The sequence below is a fragment of the Ctenopharyngodon idella genome, chromosome 3, assembly GCF_019924925.1.
Source record: "Ctenopharyngodon idella isolate HZGC_01 chromosome 3, HZGC01, whole genome shotgun sequence".
NCBI lineage: Eukaryota > Metazoa > Chordata > Actinopteri > Cypriniformes > Xenocyprididae > Ctenopharyngodon > Ctenopharyngodon idella.
The window spans coordinates 13,172,999-13,194,085 of NC_067222.1; the positions used below are offsets into that span (position 1 = coordinate 13,172,999).

The window sequence follows — 21,087 nt, forward strand, 5'->3', positions numbered from 1 at the left end:
ACGGAAAGAAAAACACTTTAGTGCTCCATAGAAAGAAAGTCAGTCACACCAGTAACACTGAGTTCATATAAAAGGGTCATTCTCACGACACACCCTGAGGATCTGCACTGCTGACCACTGTGTTGAGATTCTCTCATAAATGTGCATCAGAGATCTCTCACACAATGAAGATCTTTTGTGAAGAAAGACTTAACTTTTGTTTCAAATTTCCACATTCAAATCAATCACATCACTTCTTAAAATTTGGATCTAATTCAATAAAAGTCTTGTGCGTTCGGGACGACATGAGGACATTTTTGGCTGAATTATCCTTTAAGAACGACACAATACTGATCTAAAATAAAATCATAATTACAATGAAAGTAAATATTTCACTCACCAGAAACAGTAACATTGAATATCTTGAATGAGGATTTGCCATTTCTGATGATCTTTAGTTTGTATTTTCCAGTGTTGAAAATACTGATTTTCTTGATGGTGAGATCTCCAGTCTGACGATTCAGATCCACTTTGTCTTTAAATCTAACATCACTGCACTCAGACTCTTCTTCACACTTCTCTTTTGTGTTTTTAGCTACAGGACGGTTTTCATCTCCAAACATCCAGAATATCTTATCTCCTGTCTGTATTTCAGTATTGACACGTAGAGTCACATCCGCCCCCCTCATCACTGACACTGACTTCTCTTCATCTGTCAAAGAAACAGAGAAAAATACAGCAGAGAAATCAGAACCAGAAAACCAACAGCAGCAGAAATAAACAGAAGAAACACTGACATATCACACCTGACATACTGTATCACAAACATATCATTTACTCTTTTTAAGTTGAAAAGAGCTCAACTTCTCATTGTAGAAATCTGAATGTAAGTATAAATCTCTACACCTCATGTGTGTTTCACTGATGAAACTGTGTTGAACTCCAGTCTGTGTTTCTAAGAGTAAAAATCCACTCAAATGACATGAAATATGAGTGTGTTGAATTGAGTTTGTGTGAAGAAACGGTTCTGAATGTTTGATTTGTGATCAGATAATGACTGTACTGCAGTTCAATAATGATCAGGAATAATGAGGAGGATTGTGACTGATAAAGTTGATCAAACAATCCTGCAGACAGAAGCAACACAGTCTGTGTGAAGAACAGTTTCAGAACAGACAACAGCATATGAAAGAAGACTGTCTGAAGCTGCTTCATTGAGGAACCAGATCTGTCTAAAACACCAGAAACCAGGACTGACAAAACTAGACAACAATAAGCAACTAATTATTATTCAATTAAAATTAATTAATCTGCAACTGCCTGTATTTACAGTTGACTTCATGAAAAAATGCCACATGACCTTTTGGAGCTTTAAGGCTTTGATAAAATAGTTAGACACACATTTTAAAGATTTAACTCTGTACATTAATCCCACTAGAAGGTCTTGTTCCTGACATAACAGTGTGTTGATTTCTACATCAGTATATATCTGCTATGGCAGCAGTGCAGTGATATGATGAACAGGTCAAAGTTTCTCCATCATTAATATAACACAACTGGAACACTTTTATAATCATATTTTGACACAAGGTCTGTCATTAGGGTGTCTACAGATATGAACAAGTTAAATTTAAGACTTTTTAAGACCTTTTTAATACCATCTTACATGAAATGTGTATATATATATATATCACCCAAGCCATGTCCCTGGCACTTCTTTTTTTAAGATATATTTTATCATTAAAAGATATTGTAATATGTCACATTATTGTTCTGTAAATACAGTTCTGTGCATTTAATAATCATCATAATAATATATTATAATATATTAAATGTATTAATATAATTGTTATTATTAAAGTACCTGCGAAAAGTTTGGAAACAATTATTAATGATTTTAAAATAAGTCTCTTCTGCTCACCAGGGCTGCATTTATTTAATTAAAAACACAGTAAAAACAGCAACATTGTGAAATATTCTTACAAATAAAAAAAAGTTTTCTATTTTAATATATTATAAAAAGCTAATTTATTCCTGTGATCAAAGCTGAATTGTCAGCATCATTACTCCAGTCTTCAGTGTCACATGATCCTTCAGAAATCATTACAATTTGATTTGCTGCTCAAGAAACATTTCTGATTATTATCAATGTTGAAAACAGTTGTGCTGCTTCATATTTTTGTGGTGATATATTTTATTTTTCAGAATTCTTGGAAAAATAGAAAGTTCAATGAACAGTCACAATTTATTTGAAATGATATTACATGTATTTATCAAATATATTACATTTATTAAAGCATTTAATAGAAATATTTTGTAACATTTTAATGTCTTCACTCTTCACTCACTTCATCACTTTAATGTATGATGAATTAAAGTAGTTTTAAATCTTTAAAGTTTTTTAAATCTTACCACAAATGTTTGAATTGTATCGTTTCCACAAAAATGTTAAGCAGCAAAAACTGCTTTTTAACATTGACAATATAAATAGTGAATGTTTCTTGAGCAGCAAATCAGCATTTCTGAAGAATCACGTGACACTGAAACTTCTCTTTGTAAACAACAACAGAATTATAAACGATTCTAATGACGAATGTTGCGTTCCCAAATGCAAATTTAAACGTCACAATCAAAGTAGCATTTACAGTGATGCAGTAATGCGATGAAAAGACCTATCGAATCTGAATTTAAGACATTTTAAGACGTTTTAAGGCCTTTTATTAGGAAAAATATATTTAAGACTTTTTAAGGACCCGTGGCCACCCTGGTCATATACACTGCTGCTGTTTCACTTAAAGACTTTGTGTTACTCACCACAGACGATAATCCTGAAGAGTGTGAATGTTGAATAATCACTGGTCTTGATCTCTAGTTTATATAATCCAGAGTGTTCAGGTCTGGTTCGGTGAATGAAGAGAGATCCAGTCTGAGGGTCCAGCGTCATTTGGTCTCTGAATTTATCATCAAACCATTGAGGGTCCTCACGGTTCTCTCCAGTCATTTCAGCTATGAGTTTCTCTTCAGCTCCAAACTTCCACTGTATTTTATCATCCTTCTGTATATCAGTATCATAGTACAGAGCGACAGAATCTCCCTTCAGCACTGATTCATTCACTTGTCCTGCAGCAGCACAGAAACAGAGAAATATAGATCAGAAATCAGAAACAGAAAACCAACAACATCAGACAACAAAGCATTACTGATCAATTGATCAACATCTCAAATGTTTCATTCACTCAGTTTATGAATATCAGTAATGAACTCAGCTTTCTCTGATTCTGCCATATTATAGAAATCTACATGAAGATATAAATGAATTAAATGAGTGGACCTCAAATCTAATGTGTGTTTTGACCATCAGAACAGCCTGAAATCCACACAACAAACATCAGACGCACAGATTTAGTTGAGCTTGACTATTTAAAGAACCTCTTTTATACTAAAAGGAGCAAATACAGAAAAAAAGGGTGAAAATAGTCTGAATTCACCTCAAACAAACAATAATTTGCTCAAAGAGCATCTGACATGTTCCTCTGCTCATTCCAAAATGTCAGAAAAACTTTCACTGTCGATCACAAGGCAGATAACAAGCAAACATTAGCCTGTTTCACACTAGACGAGTAAGTGAAGTGTATAAAAGCTTGCAGGAACAGGATGTGAGTGAGTTAAATGATCAGAGAAGTCCTGCATTTCCCTCAACGTGTTCCTAGTCAGGGTGTGAATTACTCACTGAAAAGAAACCTTTTGTCCATTGATAATTTTAGTTCATGTTAGTTCCTAATGATGCTACATAACTTCATTTTAATAGCCTATAAAAATTGCCATTTGAGCATATTTACGTAAGTCGAAATTGTAAAAGACTTTAAAAGTATTGTTAGTTCAAGTTAACTAAAATTTGAGTCCTAAATTTAGGACTGACATGAGATGTTTTGTGAATGCGGCCCCTGGTCTGTAGTTGATTCTCTGAGACGTCAAAGTAAATTGTTGATGAGTGATTTAATTACCGTTAGAAATTGAATGAACAAATGTGTTTAAAGAGAATCATTAGCAGCATGTTTTGCTAGCTTTCGTCATAAAGTGGACAGCCATTTTCAGCTCTCTCCAGAGATGTGGGTTCAAGTCTTGGCTCTGGTGGGTCACTGAAGGACTTTGACAGGTTTTCATGTGTCTATACGGTGAACTGCTCATTAGATTAGGAGACTGTGTACAACAATTTTAGTCCATGTGCAATAAAACAGTGAGGAAAACTGAGGCAGTCCACAGAAAGCAGATACTGATCTGTTTATCCTAAAAGTGTAAGAGCTTCATTTGCTGAAGGTGAGTTGAGGAGATCGTCTTGTGAATTTGGAACGACATGATGGAGAGTGATTGAATGATGAATGAACTTACATTTTTGGCTGAACTATCCTTTAAGAACGACACAATGTTGATCTAAAATAAAATCATAATGCCAATGAAAGTAAATATTTCACTCACCAGAAACAGTAACATTGAATAACTTCAATGAGGATTTGCCATTTCTGATGATCTTTAGTTTGTATTCTCCAGTGTGGATAGTTTTGATTTTCTTGATGGTGAGATCTCCAGTCTGACGATTCAGATCCACTTTGTCTATAAATCTATCATCACTGTACTCAGACTCTTCTTCACACTTATCTTTTGTGTTTTTAGCTACGGGACGGTTTTCATCTCCAAACATCCAGAATATCTTATCTCCTGTCTGTATTTCAGGATTGACACATAGAGTCACATCCGCCCCCTTCATCACTGACACTGACTTCTCTTCATCTGTCAAAGAAACAGAGAAAAATACAAACAGAAATCAGAACCAGAAAACCAACAGCAGCAGAAATAAACAGAAGAAACACTGACATATCACACCTGACATACTGTATCACAAACATATCATTTACTGTATTTTAAGCTGAAAAGAGCTCAACTTCTCTAGAAATCTGAATGTAAGTATAAATCTCTACACCTCATGTGTGTTTCACTGATGAAACTGTGTTGAACTCCAGTCTGTGTTTCTAAGAGTAAAAATCCACTCAAATGACATGAAATATGAGTGTGTTAAATTGAGTTTGTGTGAAGAAGCGGTTCTGAATGTTTGATTTGTGATCAGATAATGACTGTACTGCAGTTCAATAATGATCAGGAATAATGAGGAGGATTGTGACTGATAAAGTTGATCAAACAATCCTGCAGACAGAAGCAACACAGTCTGTGTGAAGAACAGTTTCAGAACAGACAACAGCATATGAAAGAAGACTGTCTGAAGCTGCTTCATTGAGGAACCAGATCTGTCTAAAACACCAGAAACCAGAAATTAATCTGCCTGTATTTACAGTTGACTTCATGAAAAAAAATACCACATGACCTTTTTGAGCCTTATAGCTTTTATAAAATAGTTACAGACACATTTTAACGATTTAATTCTATAAATTAATTCCACTAGAAGGTCTTGTTCCTGACATAACAGTGTGTTGATTTCTACATCAGTATATATCTGCTATGGCAGCAGTGCAGTGATATGATGAACAGGTCAAAGTTTCTCCATCATTAATATAACACAACTGGAACACTTTTATAATCATATTTTGACACAAGGTCTGTCATATACACTGCTGCTGTTTCACTGAAAGACTTTGTGTTACTCACCAAAGACGATAATCCTGAAGAGTCTGAATGTTGAATAATCACTGGTATTGATCTCTAGTTTATATAATCCAGAGTGTTCAGGTCTGGTTTGGTGAATGATGAGAGATCCAGTCTGAGGGTCCAGCTTCATTTGGTCTCTGAATTCATCAGACCATTGAGGGTTCTCACGGTTCTCTCCAGTCATTTCAGCTATGAGTTTCTCTTCAAACTTCCACTGTATTTTATCATCCTTCTGTATTTCAGTATCATAGTTCAGAGTGACAGGACGTCCCTTCAGCACTGATGTCTTCACTTGTCCTGCAGCAGCACAGAAACAGAGAAATATAGATCAGAAATCAGAACCAGAAAACTAACAACATCAGAAATGTGTAAAATCAACACTGATCATTTGCTCCACGTCTGTCACCTGCTCTGTCATTGGTCAGTAAACCACTCACACAAAACTCCACTGACACTCAAACCACAAGAACATGTGAGTAGCCAAATACATTTTTACAATAATGTGGATTATCTGATAGCTCAGGAATATTCAAATATTGACCAAAAATCACCCAATTTGCAGCGTCACAGTGTGTCAATGGACATGATTTGTTTTAGGCTATCTGTTTATTAATGGTTACTTTGGACATTATCTATATTGTTTATGGCATGTTCAGGCAAGATAAACGATTTATAGAAACTGTTAGATAGGTGTGTCGACTGCTCACCGTGCCGACAGGTAACTGACATACAGTGGAGCTCAAATGTTAACATACCCCTTGCAGAATATGCAAAAATGTTAATCGTTTTAACATCATGAAAATTGCATGTTTTTTTATTTAGTACTTAATAAACTATTTCACATAACGGATGTTTACGGAAGTCCACAAGACAAAAAAAAAAAAATAATAATAATAATAATAATTTATAAAAATGACCCAGTTCAAAACATGTCAGATTTTGTTGCTGATTTGAAATGTTATTTAATTGTGAGTTCACCAAGCAGTTTTTGAGATTTCAGGATTCCCCCACTCAAACAGATAGGACCTGGTCTTTGATACCTGAAATAGCTGCTCTGAGGTGCTACAAATATGGCCGCCAAGTGAACAGAATTTCCTTGAAAGGTACTTTGTTGTGACTCACAAGCTGTTTGAGACTGAGAAGCGTCTTGTGCGCTCCAAGAGAAGTCCGGCTCTTTTCCGCTAACCGTTTCTTTCTGACAGTTCGTTTCAATGAACCGGTTCCAAAAAAACGGTTAACTGAAACGAACGAATAAATGAACCGATACAAAAAAAAACAAAAAACACTGGTTATCTTACATCATCACATAATGACGTCATTACATGCGGATGAAAATACACTCAAACACATTCAAATAAAGTGATTTGTAATCATAACTTCAGTTAAATAATAATCGTCATAATCTTGAATAAGTTTCTTACATTTCTGTTTTGCAAAAGCATTAAGTATAGTAAGTGTGCTGAGCTGAGAACTGCTGCAACCTGAATGCAGTCGACAAAACTAAAAAAGTCGAAGCATGTAGCCTATATGTTTAACAGCATACGTTTATACGGTTTTGATTATGAACATTTTAAACACCACAGCAAAAGTTACGTCAAGATTTATTTCAACTTGAAAATGAAATAAGCTGTTCCTGAAAATGTAATGCATTATTGATAAAACAAATATTTGGTTTGACAGTTTTACAATCCATTCATTGTGTTTCCAATCTTTACAGTAATGTACATGTTATATTTTGTTACACTTTCTGATCAAAAAAAAAAAAAAAACATTTCATCCTTCTGAAGAAGTTACACGCATACTCAGCTCATCGGTTCTCAGTATGTCGAACATGTCTGAAAGAAGCAGCTCTCAGTTCTGTACTGGTGATTCGAGAGCCGCTGTACCGTACACTACACGCTTGCTCAGTATCAGCTTCTCATCAGTTCTCTCAGCACAGCCTGTCTACGTTCACGCTGTGTGTTTGAGTTACTAGAGTAACATATACTCCGATATATTGGTTTATTCAGAGTCAGAGGGACTGTCAGGAATGTCCGAAAGTGAGTAACTTTAGACAATTGTGGATCCGTGCTGACTTGAGACGCGAACTGTTTCGAACGATTCAGTCCGATTTGGTGAACTGGTTCGACCGGTTCACTTAAAAGAACCGGTTTAAAAGAATGATTCGTTCACGAACCGGACATCAGTGTGCGCATTTTTGGTGTGAATGCAAAACTTGCAGGAATAACTAAAATTATGCGCGATAACCCGGGTTTCGTCAACAGACGATGATCGTGTATCGACGATAGCCAGAGATATTGTCAAAAGCATAAAATCTTGGCAATATTAAGAGGATTTGGTATTTCCGATTAATGTAGGCCTGTTACATTCTTCTAGTCTTATTATTACTATTAGGTTACGCTTATTTTATTATTAAATTAATATTATAATAAATTTGCTCCGCAATAATATCATAGTGCATCACTATATGACTGACGTGCTGTGAGGATAATAACAGATTAGGCTATTAGCTATCTTTGAAAATGTTTTTTTTTTTTAATTAGGTCTAATACACAATGAATTATAGGCCTATAATTAAAATTATTAAGAGTGTAGGCTATATTTCCTAACACTGCAGTCATCAATGAAAATTAAGAGCATCTTTACTTCAAGCACCGACTTTAAAAAAAAAAAACAACCTGTTTAACACAAAATACTATTATTCTCATTTGTTTCACTAGCCTATACAGCCACAAGAGAAATGATGGAATAAATTAAGACAGTTATATACCGTAATAACAGTAACTGTCTTAATTTATTTCATCATTTCTCTTGTCACCATATTAGGCCTATGTTGAAATTAATCTCTTTAATGCTGCATCAGACAGATCCGTCACTTTTTACTTTCACTTTCTGTAGTGAATACTGACCGAGGTTATGACTTTTTCACCAGCATAACTCTTGCGCAAAGTTTGCTTGTTGCTTCTTGTATGATATCCACTGGCTCCCCTTCTTGTTTTAAAACAACCCAATGCAGGCGACCCAGTCAGCTGTCATCAGCGCTAGTTCTTTGGTGTCAGTGTCCCTACCCTAATGCTGCTCAGGTGACACAGGCCTATCCATTTTCACAGCCTGCATCTGAACAGACATTTTCTACTGTAGGCTTTTGAGCTGAAGTGTGTTTTTACACAGAAATTTGGAAACTTAACAGGAATTTATGAGAATTAGAAATTTTGGGAAATTTATATACATTTATAATATTTTTATAAAATGTATCATATAAAAACAAATATAAACATTTTGTTTGGTCATAACATGAAATAACAGTTATTTATTTTTCGCATTCAATTAATTTTAATTTAGCAAATATGTAAAATAAATATATTTTTATTGCAGCAACTGTTGTGTGTTATTTATTTCAGTTTCACATGATCCTTCAGAAATCATTCTAATATGCTGATTTGATACTCAGTTATTATCATTGTTGGAAACAGTTCTGCTGCTGAATATATTTTTGGAAACTGTAATACTATTTTCAGGATTCACTGATTAATAAAAAGTTAAAAAGAACAGAATCCTTGCTGAATAAAAGTATTCATTTCTTTCAAAAAAAGAAAAAAAAATACTGACCCCAAGATTTTAACCGGTAGTGTATATTGTTACAAAAGATTTCTATTTTAAATAAATGCTGTTCTTTAAATTTGATAATTGAGTATCAAATTAGCATGTTAGAATGATTTCTGAATCATTCTGAATGATGAATAGTCAAAACGCATCAAGTTCACCTATGAAACATTCAACAACTAATTCCCTCTGTCATTGACGACAGGTAATCTGGTGGTCTGTTTGTGCCCAAATACCTTTTGTGTTGCTTTTGAGAGCTTTAGTGAAGGGGAAAACAATCAGTGAATAATTACTCATATTTCTGTCTGTTCACAAACAAACCATCACACGCCTTAAGACTTCCAATAAGCAAGTAAACGAGTCACATGACACTTTTAGACAGATGACACTTGCTTCTTGTTTGAGAAACATGAGCTCTAAAAACTATTGTGTAAAGTGCTCCTGTTTTCACTGACAAAGCTGGGCTAATGATGAATTTATATTTTAGAATGAGCTATCTCAGTCTTTATGAAATAAATAACACTAACTGACCAGAGATGATAAGATAATAGACACGCAAACTCTCTTGACATTTTCTTGTTTTTCAGTTTCTGCATTAAAGGATTAGTTCACTTTCAAATAAATCATCAAATTTCCTGATAATTTACTCACCCCCATGTCATCCAAGATGTCCATGTCCTTCTTTCTTCAGTCAAAAAGAATTAAGGTTTTTGAAAAAAATACAACTGGAACTGGCGCTGCGTTCATTACATAAGTTGAATAGGGAAGGCGTAGGACATACAGCGTAAACTTTTTGAAGAATGGGGAATGGCGGAACCACTTGCAAGGAAATCATGTGTGTCTAAAGCATATACAGTTGTATTTATTTTTAGAAAAATGAGTGATGGTTTCTCTAGATAAGACTCTTATTCCTCGTCTGGTATCGTTTAAAGCCCTTTGAAGCTGCACTGAAACTGTAATTTTGACCTTCTACCGTTTGGAGGCCAGTGAAGTCCACTATAAGGAGAATAATCCTGGAATAATTTTAATCAAAAACCTTAATTTCTTTTCAAATGAAGAAAGAAAGACATTGACATCTTGGATGGCATGGGGGTGAGTAAATTATCAGGAAAATTTTATTTGAAAGTGAACTAATCCTTTAATAGTCTATGATGTCTAAATGAATGAAGAGCTCAGGCAGAACCAATAAAACTTAAAATGACAGAAAAAGGACAGCAGGATGATTTTAGGGCTGTTTCTGCTAAATTGCTCAACCTTCAATAGCAAAAGAACAAAACTACATGAAATACATAATCAAAAGATCTTCAGCATTTTAAACAGACAGAGATTCAGTATTATTAATGTAATTCAGCTCAACTCCGAACAATCACACAAATCACTGATTACTGCACTAAATCAACCACAAGTAGAACTGCTAAAAAGGTAGAAATATTGATTGTGAAAAATCGTATTATACATTTAAACTGTACTGAACTACAATAAAGCTCAGTGTTTTTCCTCTTGCTGTGTCAGCTGTAATACTTACTCATTCGCTTTAGTAGTTCAGAGACTTTGTGACGATAGTAAAAAACACCAGCAGCTGCGGCAGCTGAAAATACCAGCAGCAGAACAACAACAATCCCTGCTACAGCACCTGGAGACAGACCTGGATCTGGAATAGATAAAGAGAGACAGACATTAGTGTGAATGAGTCTGATCTATAACAAACACTATAAACATCAGCACTATATAACCTGAGTGATAAAGAAAGTCATTATTTATCAGATCTACTGTATTTACAGGTGTCAGACAAGCTGTTTTAGATAATAAAAGTTCTGGGTGAGAAGTTATGAATTATTTTACAGCTGATAAACGATCATTACATTAATAGTCTTGAGTTACTCACCGCTGACAGTAACAGTGAATCTCTTGTATAAAGTCTGTTTGCTGCTGCTGATCTTCACTTTATAAACTCCAGAGTCTGTGGTTCTGAAGTCTCTGATGGTCAGAGATCCGGTCTGATTATTCAGCTTCAGTCTGTCTCTGAATCTCTCATCAGGATCATTATATAATCTTAGACTCTTGGCCTCTAGATCATGTTTAGCTATGAGTTTTCCTTCATCTCCAAACCTCCACACTATCAGCTCATCTCCGTGTGTTTCAGTATCAGTCTGAAGAGTGACAGGATATCCCTCAGTCTCTGATACACTCTTCGTTTCACCTTTAAAAGCATCAATAACAGCTGGAGACTCTGCATGAGACAGATTCACAGATATTAAACATTAAACAGTTACTGGCACTAGAATATTAACTTTAACAGTCAATTAGTTTATCTCATGGTTACTACATAAGACATGTAGGAACCACATATTAATTAGTTTATGGTATTTAATCTAATTTAAGTGCTGTATATAATTTTCCTTAAACATATTTCTTCATTTAAATGTATCTTTTCTTTGTGTTGATTGAATCTGCTCCCTCTATAGGCAAAAGCTATTCTGTAAGATTGTTTTTGTAAGATTTTCTGGCTGCAGTTTGAATCTCAGTTTAATTCATTTTAATTAATAAAACAACAATAAACTTCAAAACATCTAATTATTCATAAATAAAAGTGTCCTCACCGTAGACATTAATGCTAAAATCCAAACGTAAGGTCCCAGTGTCGTGGTTGATCTCTAGTTTATAAAGTCCAGAGTGTTTGGTTTTCATGTTTGTGACTGTCAGAGATCCAGTCTGATCCAGCTTCAGTCTGTCTTTGAACATCTCAGGGACAATGGGATATGAAATCATATTTCCCTCAATTAGAGCAATGACTGAACGTGAATCTCCAAACCTCCACTTCATCTGAATAATTCCCTGTATTTGAGTAAGATCAGGGTTTAGAGTGACTGAATCTCCCTCCATCACTGTCTTCACTTCATCTGTTCCAGCACTGAACACTCCTGCAGAACAAACACAAACAGTTTCTCAGAGATTAAACTCATAAAACACTGCTGCTGATGTTACTGAACAGAGCTCAACAGAAATCAATCTTGACTTAGAAACACAATTTGACTTACAGTATCTCACAAAAGTGAGTACACCCCTCAAATTTCAGCAACTATTTTAGTATATCTTCTCAAGGGACAATATTAGACAAAAAAATGAAACTTGGATATATTTTAGAGTAGTCAATGTGCTGCTTGTATAGCAGTATAGATTTACTGTCCTCTGGAAATAACTCAATGTACAGCCATTATTGTCAAAATAGCTGGCAACAAAAGTGAGTACACCCTAAGTGATAACAGCTCTACGTCTTTTAACCATGCAAAGCCACATGTCCTATTCATCATGTTCATGTTTTTGTCTGCTTGACAGTACCATACAAATTTGCGTATCTTGTATTAGAGAAGTTCAAATTTGATGCTTTGAGTACAATCCTCTCATACTGACCACTGGATGTTCAACATGGCACCTCATGGCAAAGAACTCTGAGGATTTGAGAATTAGAATTGTTGCTCTCCACAAAGATGGCCTAGGCTATAAGATCGGTAACACCCTGAAACAGTACAGTACAGTGGCTAGGGTCATACAGAGGTTTTCCAAGACGCTATCCACTCTGAACAGGCCTCGCAAGGGTCGATCAAAGTAGTTGAGTCCTTGTGCTGTGCATCAGGTACAGAAGCTGGCTTCAAAAAACAGATGCATGAGTGCTACCAGCATTGCATTAGAGGTTGCAGAAGTGGAAGATCAGCTTGTCAGTGCTCAGACCATACGCCGCACGCTGCAGCAAGTCGGTTTGCATGGCTGTCGTCCCAGAAAGAAGCCTCTTCTGAAGCTGGCTCACAAGACAGCCCGCAAACAGTTTGCTGACAACCCATCCTGTGGTCTGATGAGACTAAGATAAACTTGCTTGGCTCAGATGGTGTCCAGCATGTGTGGCGACGCCCTGGTGAGAAGTACCAAGAAAACGGTGTCTTGTCTACAGTCAAGCATGGTGGTGGTGAAGAAGATTTTATTATGGTAAAATTGAGTATAATATAGCATGTCTCACTCCACAAATATAATCATACATGAACATAAGAACAGGAGGGTGTGTGCTTGCTAGTAAAAATTATGCTGTATTCATGATAAATTTGAAGCTTAAGGAATGTGTTTACATGTATGGAAAATTCTATTCCAAGCTGAAGAATGTGTGTCACATGGAAAACAATCTTTCCAAGAATATCTATAGAATGTATGGCGAAGGGCTTTTGTCTGTATACAGGTGCTGGTCATATAATTAGAATATCATCAAAAAGTTGATTTATTTCATTAATTCCATTCAAAAAGTGAAACTTGTATATTATATTCATTCATTACACACAGACTGATATATTTCAAATGTTTTTTTCTTTTAATTTTGATGATTATAACTGACAACTAAGGAAAATCCCAAATTTAGTATCTCAGAAAATTAGAATATTGTGAAAAGGCTCATTATTGAAGACACCTGGTGCCACACTCTAATCAGCTAATTAACTCAAAACACCTGCAAAGGTCTTTAAATGGTCTCTCAGTCTAGTTCTGTAGGCTACACAATCATGGGGAAGACTGCTGACTTGACAGTTGTCCAAAAGACGACCATTGACACCTTGCAGAAGGAGGGCAAGACACAAAAGGTCATTGCAAAAGAGGCTGGCTGTTCATAGAGCTCTGTGTCCAAGCACATTAATAGAGAGGCGAAGGGAAGGAAAAGATGTGGTAGAAAAAAGTGTACAAGCAATAGGGATAACCGCACCCTGGAGAAGATTTAAAAAAAAAAACCCATTCAAAAATGTGGGGGAGATTCACAAAGAGTGGACTGCAGCTGGAGTCAGTGCTTCAAGAACCACTACACACAGACATATGCAAGACATGGGTTTCAGCTGTCGCATTCCTTGTGTCAAGCCACTCTTGAACAACAGACAGCGTCAGAAGCATCTCGCCTGGGCTGAAGACAAAAAGGACTGGACTGCTGCTGAGTGGTCCAAAGGAATTTTGCATTTCCTTTGGAAATCATGGTCCCAGAGTCTGGAGGAAGAGAGGAGAGGCACACAATCCACGTTGCTTGAGGTCCAGTGTAAAGTTTCCACAGTCAGTGATGGTTTGGGGTGCCATGTCATCTGCTGGTGTTGGTCAACTGTGTTTTCTGAGGTCCAAGGTCAACGCAGTTGTATACCAGGAAGTTTTAGAGCACTTCATGCTTCCTGCTGCTGACCAACTTTATGGAGATGCAGATTTCATTTTCCAACAGGACTTGGCACCTGCACACAGTGCCAAAGCTACCAGTACCTGGTTTAAGGACCATGGTATCCCTGTTCTTAATTGGCCAGCAAACTCAAACTGAGGGGTGTACTCACTTTTGTGAGATACTGTATTACAAGGCCCCTACTATGCTCATTTATGGGTTCATAATTTTGTTTATGGGGTCTGCAAAATTTGTTTACATGATTTAATGTTCAAGAAAACTAAATTTTTATTATAATTTACACCGTTGCAGCACCAGTTTTCACCCTCTGTCTGAACGCTCTTTTAAATTGAACCCTCAAGAACAATACAGAATGTAAAACTGTACAATTCCCAACAAATGTTAAGACTGGGAGGTAATACAAAATCACACTCTCAAAGTTACACAATATAACACCAAAAAGGTAATACCTCAGGTGACAAAATTACAGAATTGGTCTCTGTCATACATACACATGAAATTAATGGACAAAATAACTCAGAGTACCAAAATATCACCCTGAATATTCACAGTTCTGGTGGTTGGCTGCAGTATAGGTCATAAACCCCACCATCTCCATGTTAAAAAAAAAAAAAAAAAAATGGGACAAGCCAAATGAAATTCAAATTCAAATTACACTTCAAAAATGTATTTTTTTTTCCAAAGATGATTTCTGTCATTTTAGGTAGTTATCACGCTGATGTTCAACTGTTCGTTTTTTTTAACAGTTTGGTTTTATTTAGCTGTCTGAGAATGCTTTGACACCAACAAGGTCATGATGTCTAAGTGAATGTCTGCCAATTCCCCAACTGCTTAAAAACATCTAATCTGGGTAAATTAAACTGACTTGTAACATAAAAAAATCCAAAGCTTGTAGTAATAATATTTGACAGACTGACTGACTACAATTTTGCCAGTATCTCCCTTACTGTATGTACAGTACAAAATTATTTCAATAATAAAAAAAAAAAGATAGAGTACTTCACCAATACATGTTAAAAGAAAACTTTAAGGAATTGCAGCATATTTGTGTACTGTACATGTAACAGGTACAGAAAGTGTACTGTTAAATACTTGTATTATTATTAGAATTCCCACAAAATTGTTTATTTTCATACACCTTGATATGACTGCCTGATTAATATGAGTGTTTTCCCCTTTAAATGTGGTGGTGACATCATGAGTCAACAAAATTTCCTGTTTTGTCTCCTTCTCTTCCCTTTTGCATTTGGAAATGCATGGGAGAGGTGAGGTTATTTTGGGCTCTTGATAATCTTAATTCATCTTTATTTTAATTATTGCTCTTATGTCTTTATTTTCACTCTAAGGCTGCGTTTACACTTGGCATTAACATGCGACCTGTATCTGGATGTTGTCCACATACGCATTGAAAAGACAAGTGTAAACGCGTTTGTGATCAGAATGTTATCCGATCAACGTGTCCTGGTTCGGAGGTAGTCGAGGATGCACTGTGGTCGGATCTCAGTGTAATGTAAATGTGATCCAGCCATCGTACCTACATTCAGAGGGCAACGTCATTTAAATCCCCGCCCAGTCTCTCTGTGTGGCTGTCAAAAAATAATGGACAGACGCAGTTTTGACAAAAAAATAAACTTCTTTGAACTTAACAATAAACATCTATCTTTAAAACAGTTTATTTAGACTTACATGATACCTTGTGTTCATTTTTCATTTTAATTGAGCAACATTACCTAAACGATACGAGTATGTTTTAATTGTTTCAGTTTATTAATCTCCCAATATTGCAAGCTATAACTTTAAACCTGGATGATGTGACTTGTTTAACATGATCAACCCTGTTATTTTTCAACTCTGGAAGTATTTTTTCATTTAAAAAAAAAAAAAAAAAGATCTAAGACTGGAGATTGCATCGAAAAGTAAAGCAAGTGAGCAAATAGGACATAGTTTAATTTGTATCGTCTTTACTCTTATCTGGTGTCGTATAGCCTACCCTTGTTTAGTTCTAATTAATGCTCTTTAATGTGATGTGCGTTTTTATTTCTTTAATACAAAGTGTTCGGATTCTGCCATTACATATTACACAAACAATACAAATGCTTGCGCGCTGCTTTCAATCATGAAATGCGTCGAAATAATTTTCTTCAACATACAAGATTAATGTTGAGAAACTTAAATTGGTAGATTAAGCTCTCTATTTGTGATCGATTGTACTTTTGTGGAGTAAATCACAAAAAGTCCGTGCTGTGTGCACTGCATTGATAGAGACTAAAGTGAAAGTTGTTTGGGTCTATGAAGCCATTTGAAGCTTCTGCCTTTCGAACACGCCTAATTTAAAGATTGTGCGGGAAATCCGATCAGTTATCCAGATACAGAGGCCACTTGATGTGAACAAACGTAAATGCGCCATGTCTTAATTTGCTAATGATATGACCTGCTTGATCAAATCACGGCGATTGCATGTTAATGCCAAGTGTAAACGCAGCCAAATTCATGTTATTTTACTTATCTTTGTAGTTATTTTTGTCATTTCACCCTTTTTGATTTATATTTTTGTCTAATATATGGAAATGATCACATGGTGACAAGTGTACATATGTTTTAAAGAGCAAAAGAAGGACGAGTCACTCATAGAGGCTGTTTATTTGTTTTATACATCAGGTATGTTTTGTGTTATATTGTTTCTTGTTTAATGTGATTTTCCCTTTTGCATTTGGAAATGCATGAAAAAGAGCACAAGAAGGGCAAGTCACTCATAGAGGCTGTTTATTTGTTTTATACATCAGGAATAAAAGATCAGCGAAACTGCAGCTTGCTGTCCAGTTTTTTCAAAACAACGCAGACAAAACAGACCAGTTACATACATACAGTAAGGGAGATAGTGGCAACATTTCACCTGTAGTAAGTCAGTCTTATATCTAGGAAAGTACTACATCCTTTGGAACATCAAAAAAAAAAAAAAAAAAAAAACACCTTTTGGTGAATTACAGTAATTTTTTCAGGGAAATATTTGTGTATTGTACATACAGTAAGGGAGATATTGGCAAAATCTTCCTTATCTGTCTAGGAATGTATTACAACCTTTGGAACATGAAAACAAAACCATTTTGGTAAACTGCTATTTTTTTTTATTTGTGTGTTCTGTATGTACATTTGGGGAGGTAATGTGTAGAGCAGGGGTGGGCAAACTCGGTCATGAAGGGCCACTGCAGTTTAGCTCCAACCCTGATAAAACTCACCTGCGTCCCAATGTCCATATACTATCCATCCTAAATAGTATGTGAGATCAAAATAAGTGTGTCCCAAAGCATAGTAACGTTATGTTGAAAAGAGTATGCCAAAAGTCCCCGGATGATCTACTATTACCGGTAGATTTTCGAAGAGTGGATTTGTGGGGGGTGGGGGGTTACAGGTACTGTTCCAGGGCACCACTACATGAGCGAAAAGGGAACTTTCACTTTCACAATTAAAGGGGCAGGGGCTCGCGGTCTCGGTGCGGACGTTGCCATAGTTAAAATCATGAACAAAATATATAAATCTTAACGGAAATGTTTGTGTTGGTGTCATGTTGTCATCTATTATTCAAATATTAATTAATGTCATTAATAATTTATTAATAATATATATTTTTTCGTTTGGTTCAAATAATTTTAGGGAAACAGATGCATCCCAGGTGCTGGGCTTTGCAGGAAATACAGAAGAAAAATGGAGAACAAAATGTTTACATGAAACACTCCTTAACCAGGAACAGCAGGGAGACTGTCATAATTTGGTAAAATTTTTGTAAAGAACTCAGGATCAAGACCTATCATTAACCCGTTCGATGATTGGTTAAAGCCGACACGGTCCCGTGTGAAAGGGCCTTTCTGTCCGATACGGTAGGAAATTAAATTAAATGTGGAGGATTTAAAATGATTGACAGGCCAGTTTACGGTGACAGGATGTGTGTCAGGATACGACAAATAGTAATGACGCAATTGTATGCTGTGATAATATGTCCCAAAGCTTGTCTATTCTTTTGCTACACACTCAAAAGTATGTACTTTTTCTTCACAAAAAGACTTTATGTGCTATGAAACGACAATCAATTTAAACTGAATCCGTTTACTTAAATATTGCAAGGCTCGAAATTGCGCCCATTTTTGTCGCATATGCTCCCTAAATTTAATGTTTGCGACCTCAAAATTGTTACAATACAGAAGGGACCGAGGCAGATATAACAGGTAGAGATGTTTATTGATACCAACACGAGCAAACAGTTGTGCAGGTGAATGATATGTGATGGAAGGAATGAAGTGGAGAGTGCAGAGAAGTGATACTGTCCTAGTTGATTGTAGACACGGGTGGATTCGGAAGACGCTGGAGAAACTTGACACTGGAGACCAGGAACACTCACACACAGATGGGAATCACACGAGGAGAACAGGAGACGCTGGAGACAGGTAAGTAGTTCGGTTGGAGTCCTTGAGGTAAGCATTCAGGTAAGACGTAATGCAAACGAGACCGGACAATGTGGCAGTGTGTGTGAGTGCTCTTTATACTGGTGGTGATTGCGGTGATGATGAGGTGCAGGTGCGGGTGATCAGTACTATGGAGAGTCAGTGCGTTGTGATTGGTGGAGCCTGGCGTGTCTGTGACAGCACTCACCATGGGACGCGGAGGACGGGTTGGGCAAACCGTAAAAAGTAGTTAAAATTAAATCACTCACATTTTAGACGTAATAGTGGCTGTTTTAGAAGGGAAAATAGTTCCAAACAAAGATCACAGCAGAACCATCGCGCATTCCGTGACAACACAATCATGTTTTTTTTTATTACTGAATGATTCGGCATTTTGAACGAATTGGTTGAGTCAAATTCAATGACCCATTCATCAACAACTGCCTCATTCTTGAATGAATCATCCGTTTGAACAAACCGTTTGAATGAATGGCTTAACCCTTTCGCACGTAAGTTTAGAATATTCTGTCTGACCCCCCAGCGTGAGTTTTTTTTAAGGCGACCGTTATTTAGAACGTACCACTTTATTGTTTCCATGGTGACGCGTCATTGCTTGTCACATAACACACCACAGCGCTGTATGAATGATGATCTGCTTTTTTAATTTTTCCTTTTTTATTCAAAATATTCACAAATTTGTTAACTATAGCATGAAATATCTGATATTCCGATTGTCAAATATGTGCAAGTAGATGTGTTTTGCTGTTTAAACACCTTTATAACGATCGCGTTAGTAGAGCTGCATGCGCGATGGGCGCCGCCATGTTAATTTGCGCCGCACAGAGAATCGGATCTGTTGGATTTACAAGACGTGAATTCATCCACTTCTCCCAAAATACATGAAAGTAAGTGAGTCGGTGAACTGGGGAAGAATAGAGTAAACTTTAAAGTTACTTTCACAATGTGTATCTGATATGAATAAAATGTGTCGTCTAATTATAATGGAAAGGGTTGTTATTTCCACTTCTATAGACATCATTGTGTATTATACAAACTCTAAATGTATTGTTTTGTTAGTACTCGTGTGTATTTAAATGCCTGAAAACCTAAAATAAACATTATTTGGTTGAAAACACTGCATATGTGATATCCGTCTCTGGTTTAGCACCAGCCAAAGCGCGCAAGCACATTTGAATTTGGCAGTTGGTCACGTGATGCACTGAACGTTCTAATCACACCGGTGATCGTACGCTCCTGGGGCCAGCCTAGACTGATCACACCGGTGTGATCTTGCGCATCGAAGGGTTAATGACTCACTCCTAAAGACGGTCACCTGCCGCCACCTACTGGCGGTTTAGTTTCAATATCATTCTTTCCAACATTTCTTATTTGTATATTCAAAAAAATTTATTTGTAAATTAGTGTAAATTATTTGACTGGTAACAGCCCTATAGTGTCTTATGATTCTAATTAAATTTACTGATCAAATTTAAGAATTTAAAATGAAAGATGAAGCATACATTTAATAAGATTAGAGAAAAAAGCCCTTTATAAAGGTAAAAAAAAAAAAATGCCCTCGGAGTAAATATCACAAATATGCTGATTTAAATCTCAAAACTGAGTGAACATTTATTGCTTCAGAATAAATTATATTTACAACACAAGAATCCTATTTTTTTCCAGACAAACAACTTTTTTATTCGGACAAGCGAATGACAAGGCTTTTTAGATGTGGTGCTCCTAAATTTTTGCTGGTGCTCCTAACTTTTTGAAGTTGGGAGCACCAGTGCTACCAAGTAAAAAAGTTAATTTCGAGGCCTAATATGTCAATATTTTTCAAATTCTTAAATTTTGGCCAAGGCTTTTTAAATTTTCATTTTATATACTTAGGTATGACATATTTTTTGCTCAGTATCCATATACTTAGTACTTTTTGCAGCTGTGGTCCTATGTTATGTTATGTAGCTAAAAATCTTTTAAAGTCATTGCAGGTCAGCCTGCTTAAAGATTATGGAGACTGACCCTGACTGGACACCAGTCCTACATCAGGGCCACACCAGCATTAAACACAGGGTGTGTCTCAATCAGCTCCCTAGTTCAGTATTTAGGGCACTGATCAGGGTTCAGCCATTGTAAGAACTGTCTCAGTCTCAAAGAAAAAAAAAAAATCAGTTCTGGTCTTCATTAATACCAGTGATTCAATGAAATTGTGTCATGTCTAAA

The 21,087-nt window shown here is 36.0% G+C and overlaps 1 protein-coding gene across 43 annotated transcripts in view; it reads right to left on the reverse strand.

Annotated features, from left to right (window-relative positions):
- LOC127509830 (uncharacterized) overlaps positions 1 to 21,087 on the reverse strand; it is a 502,366-nt gene that overhangs the window by 471,855 nt on the left and 9,424 nt on the right. For 36 of the 43 annotated variants that reach the window (XM_051888865.1, XM_051888889.1, XM_051888867.1 and 33 more), the window contains exons 2-8: positions 11,841 to 12,161; positions 11,126 to 11,470; positions 10,766 to 10,891; positions 5,638 to 5,934; positions 4,456 to 4,767; positions 2,794 to 3,099; positions 380 to 691 (exon numbers count right to left, since the gene is read on the reverse strand). The exons of 1 other annotated variant lie outside the window; for it this stretch is intronic. In XM_051888865.1, the coding sequence (XP_051744825.1) occupies positions 380 to 691; positions 2,794 to 3,099; positions 4,456 to 4,767; positions 5,638 to 5,934; positions 10,766 to 10,891; positions 11,126 to 11,470; positions 11,841 to 12,161 (2,019 nt within the window). The remainder of the gene's footprint in view (positions 1 to 379; positions 692 to 2,793; positions 3,100 to 4,455; positions 4,768 to 5,637; positions 5,935 to 10,765; positions 10,892 to 11,125; positions 11,471 to 11,840; positions 12,162 to 21,087) is intronic. 6 more of the 43 variants (XM_051888886.1, XM_051888870.1, XM_051888869.1 and 3 more) reach the window with 5 other exon arrangements.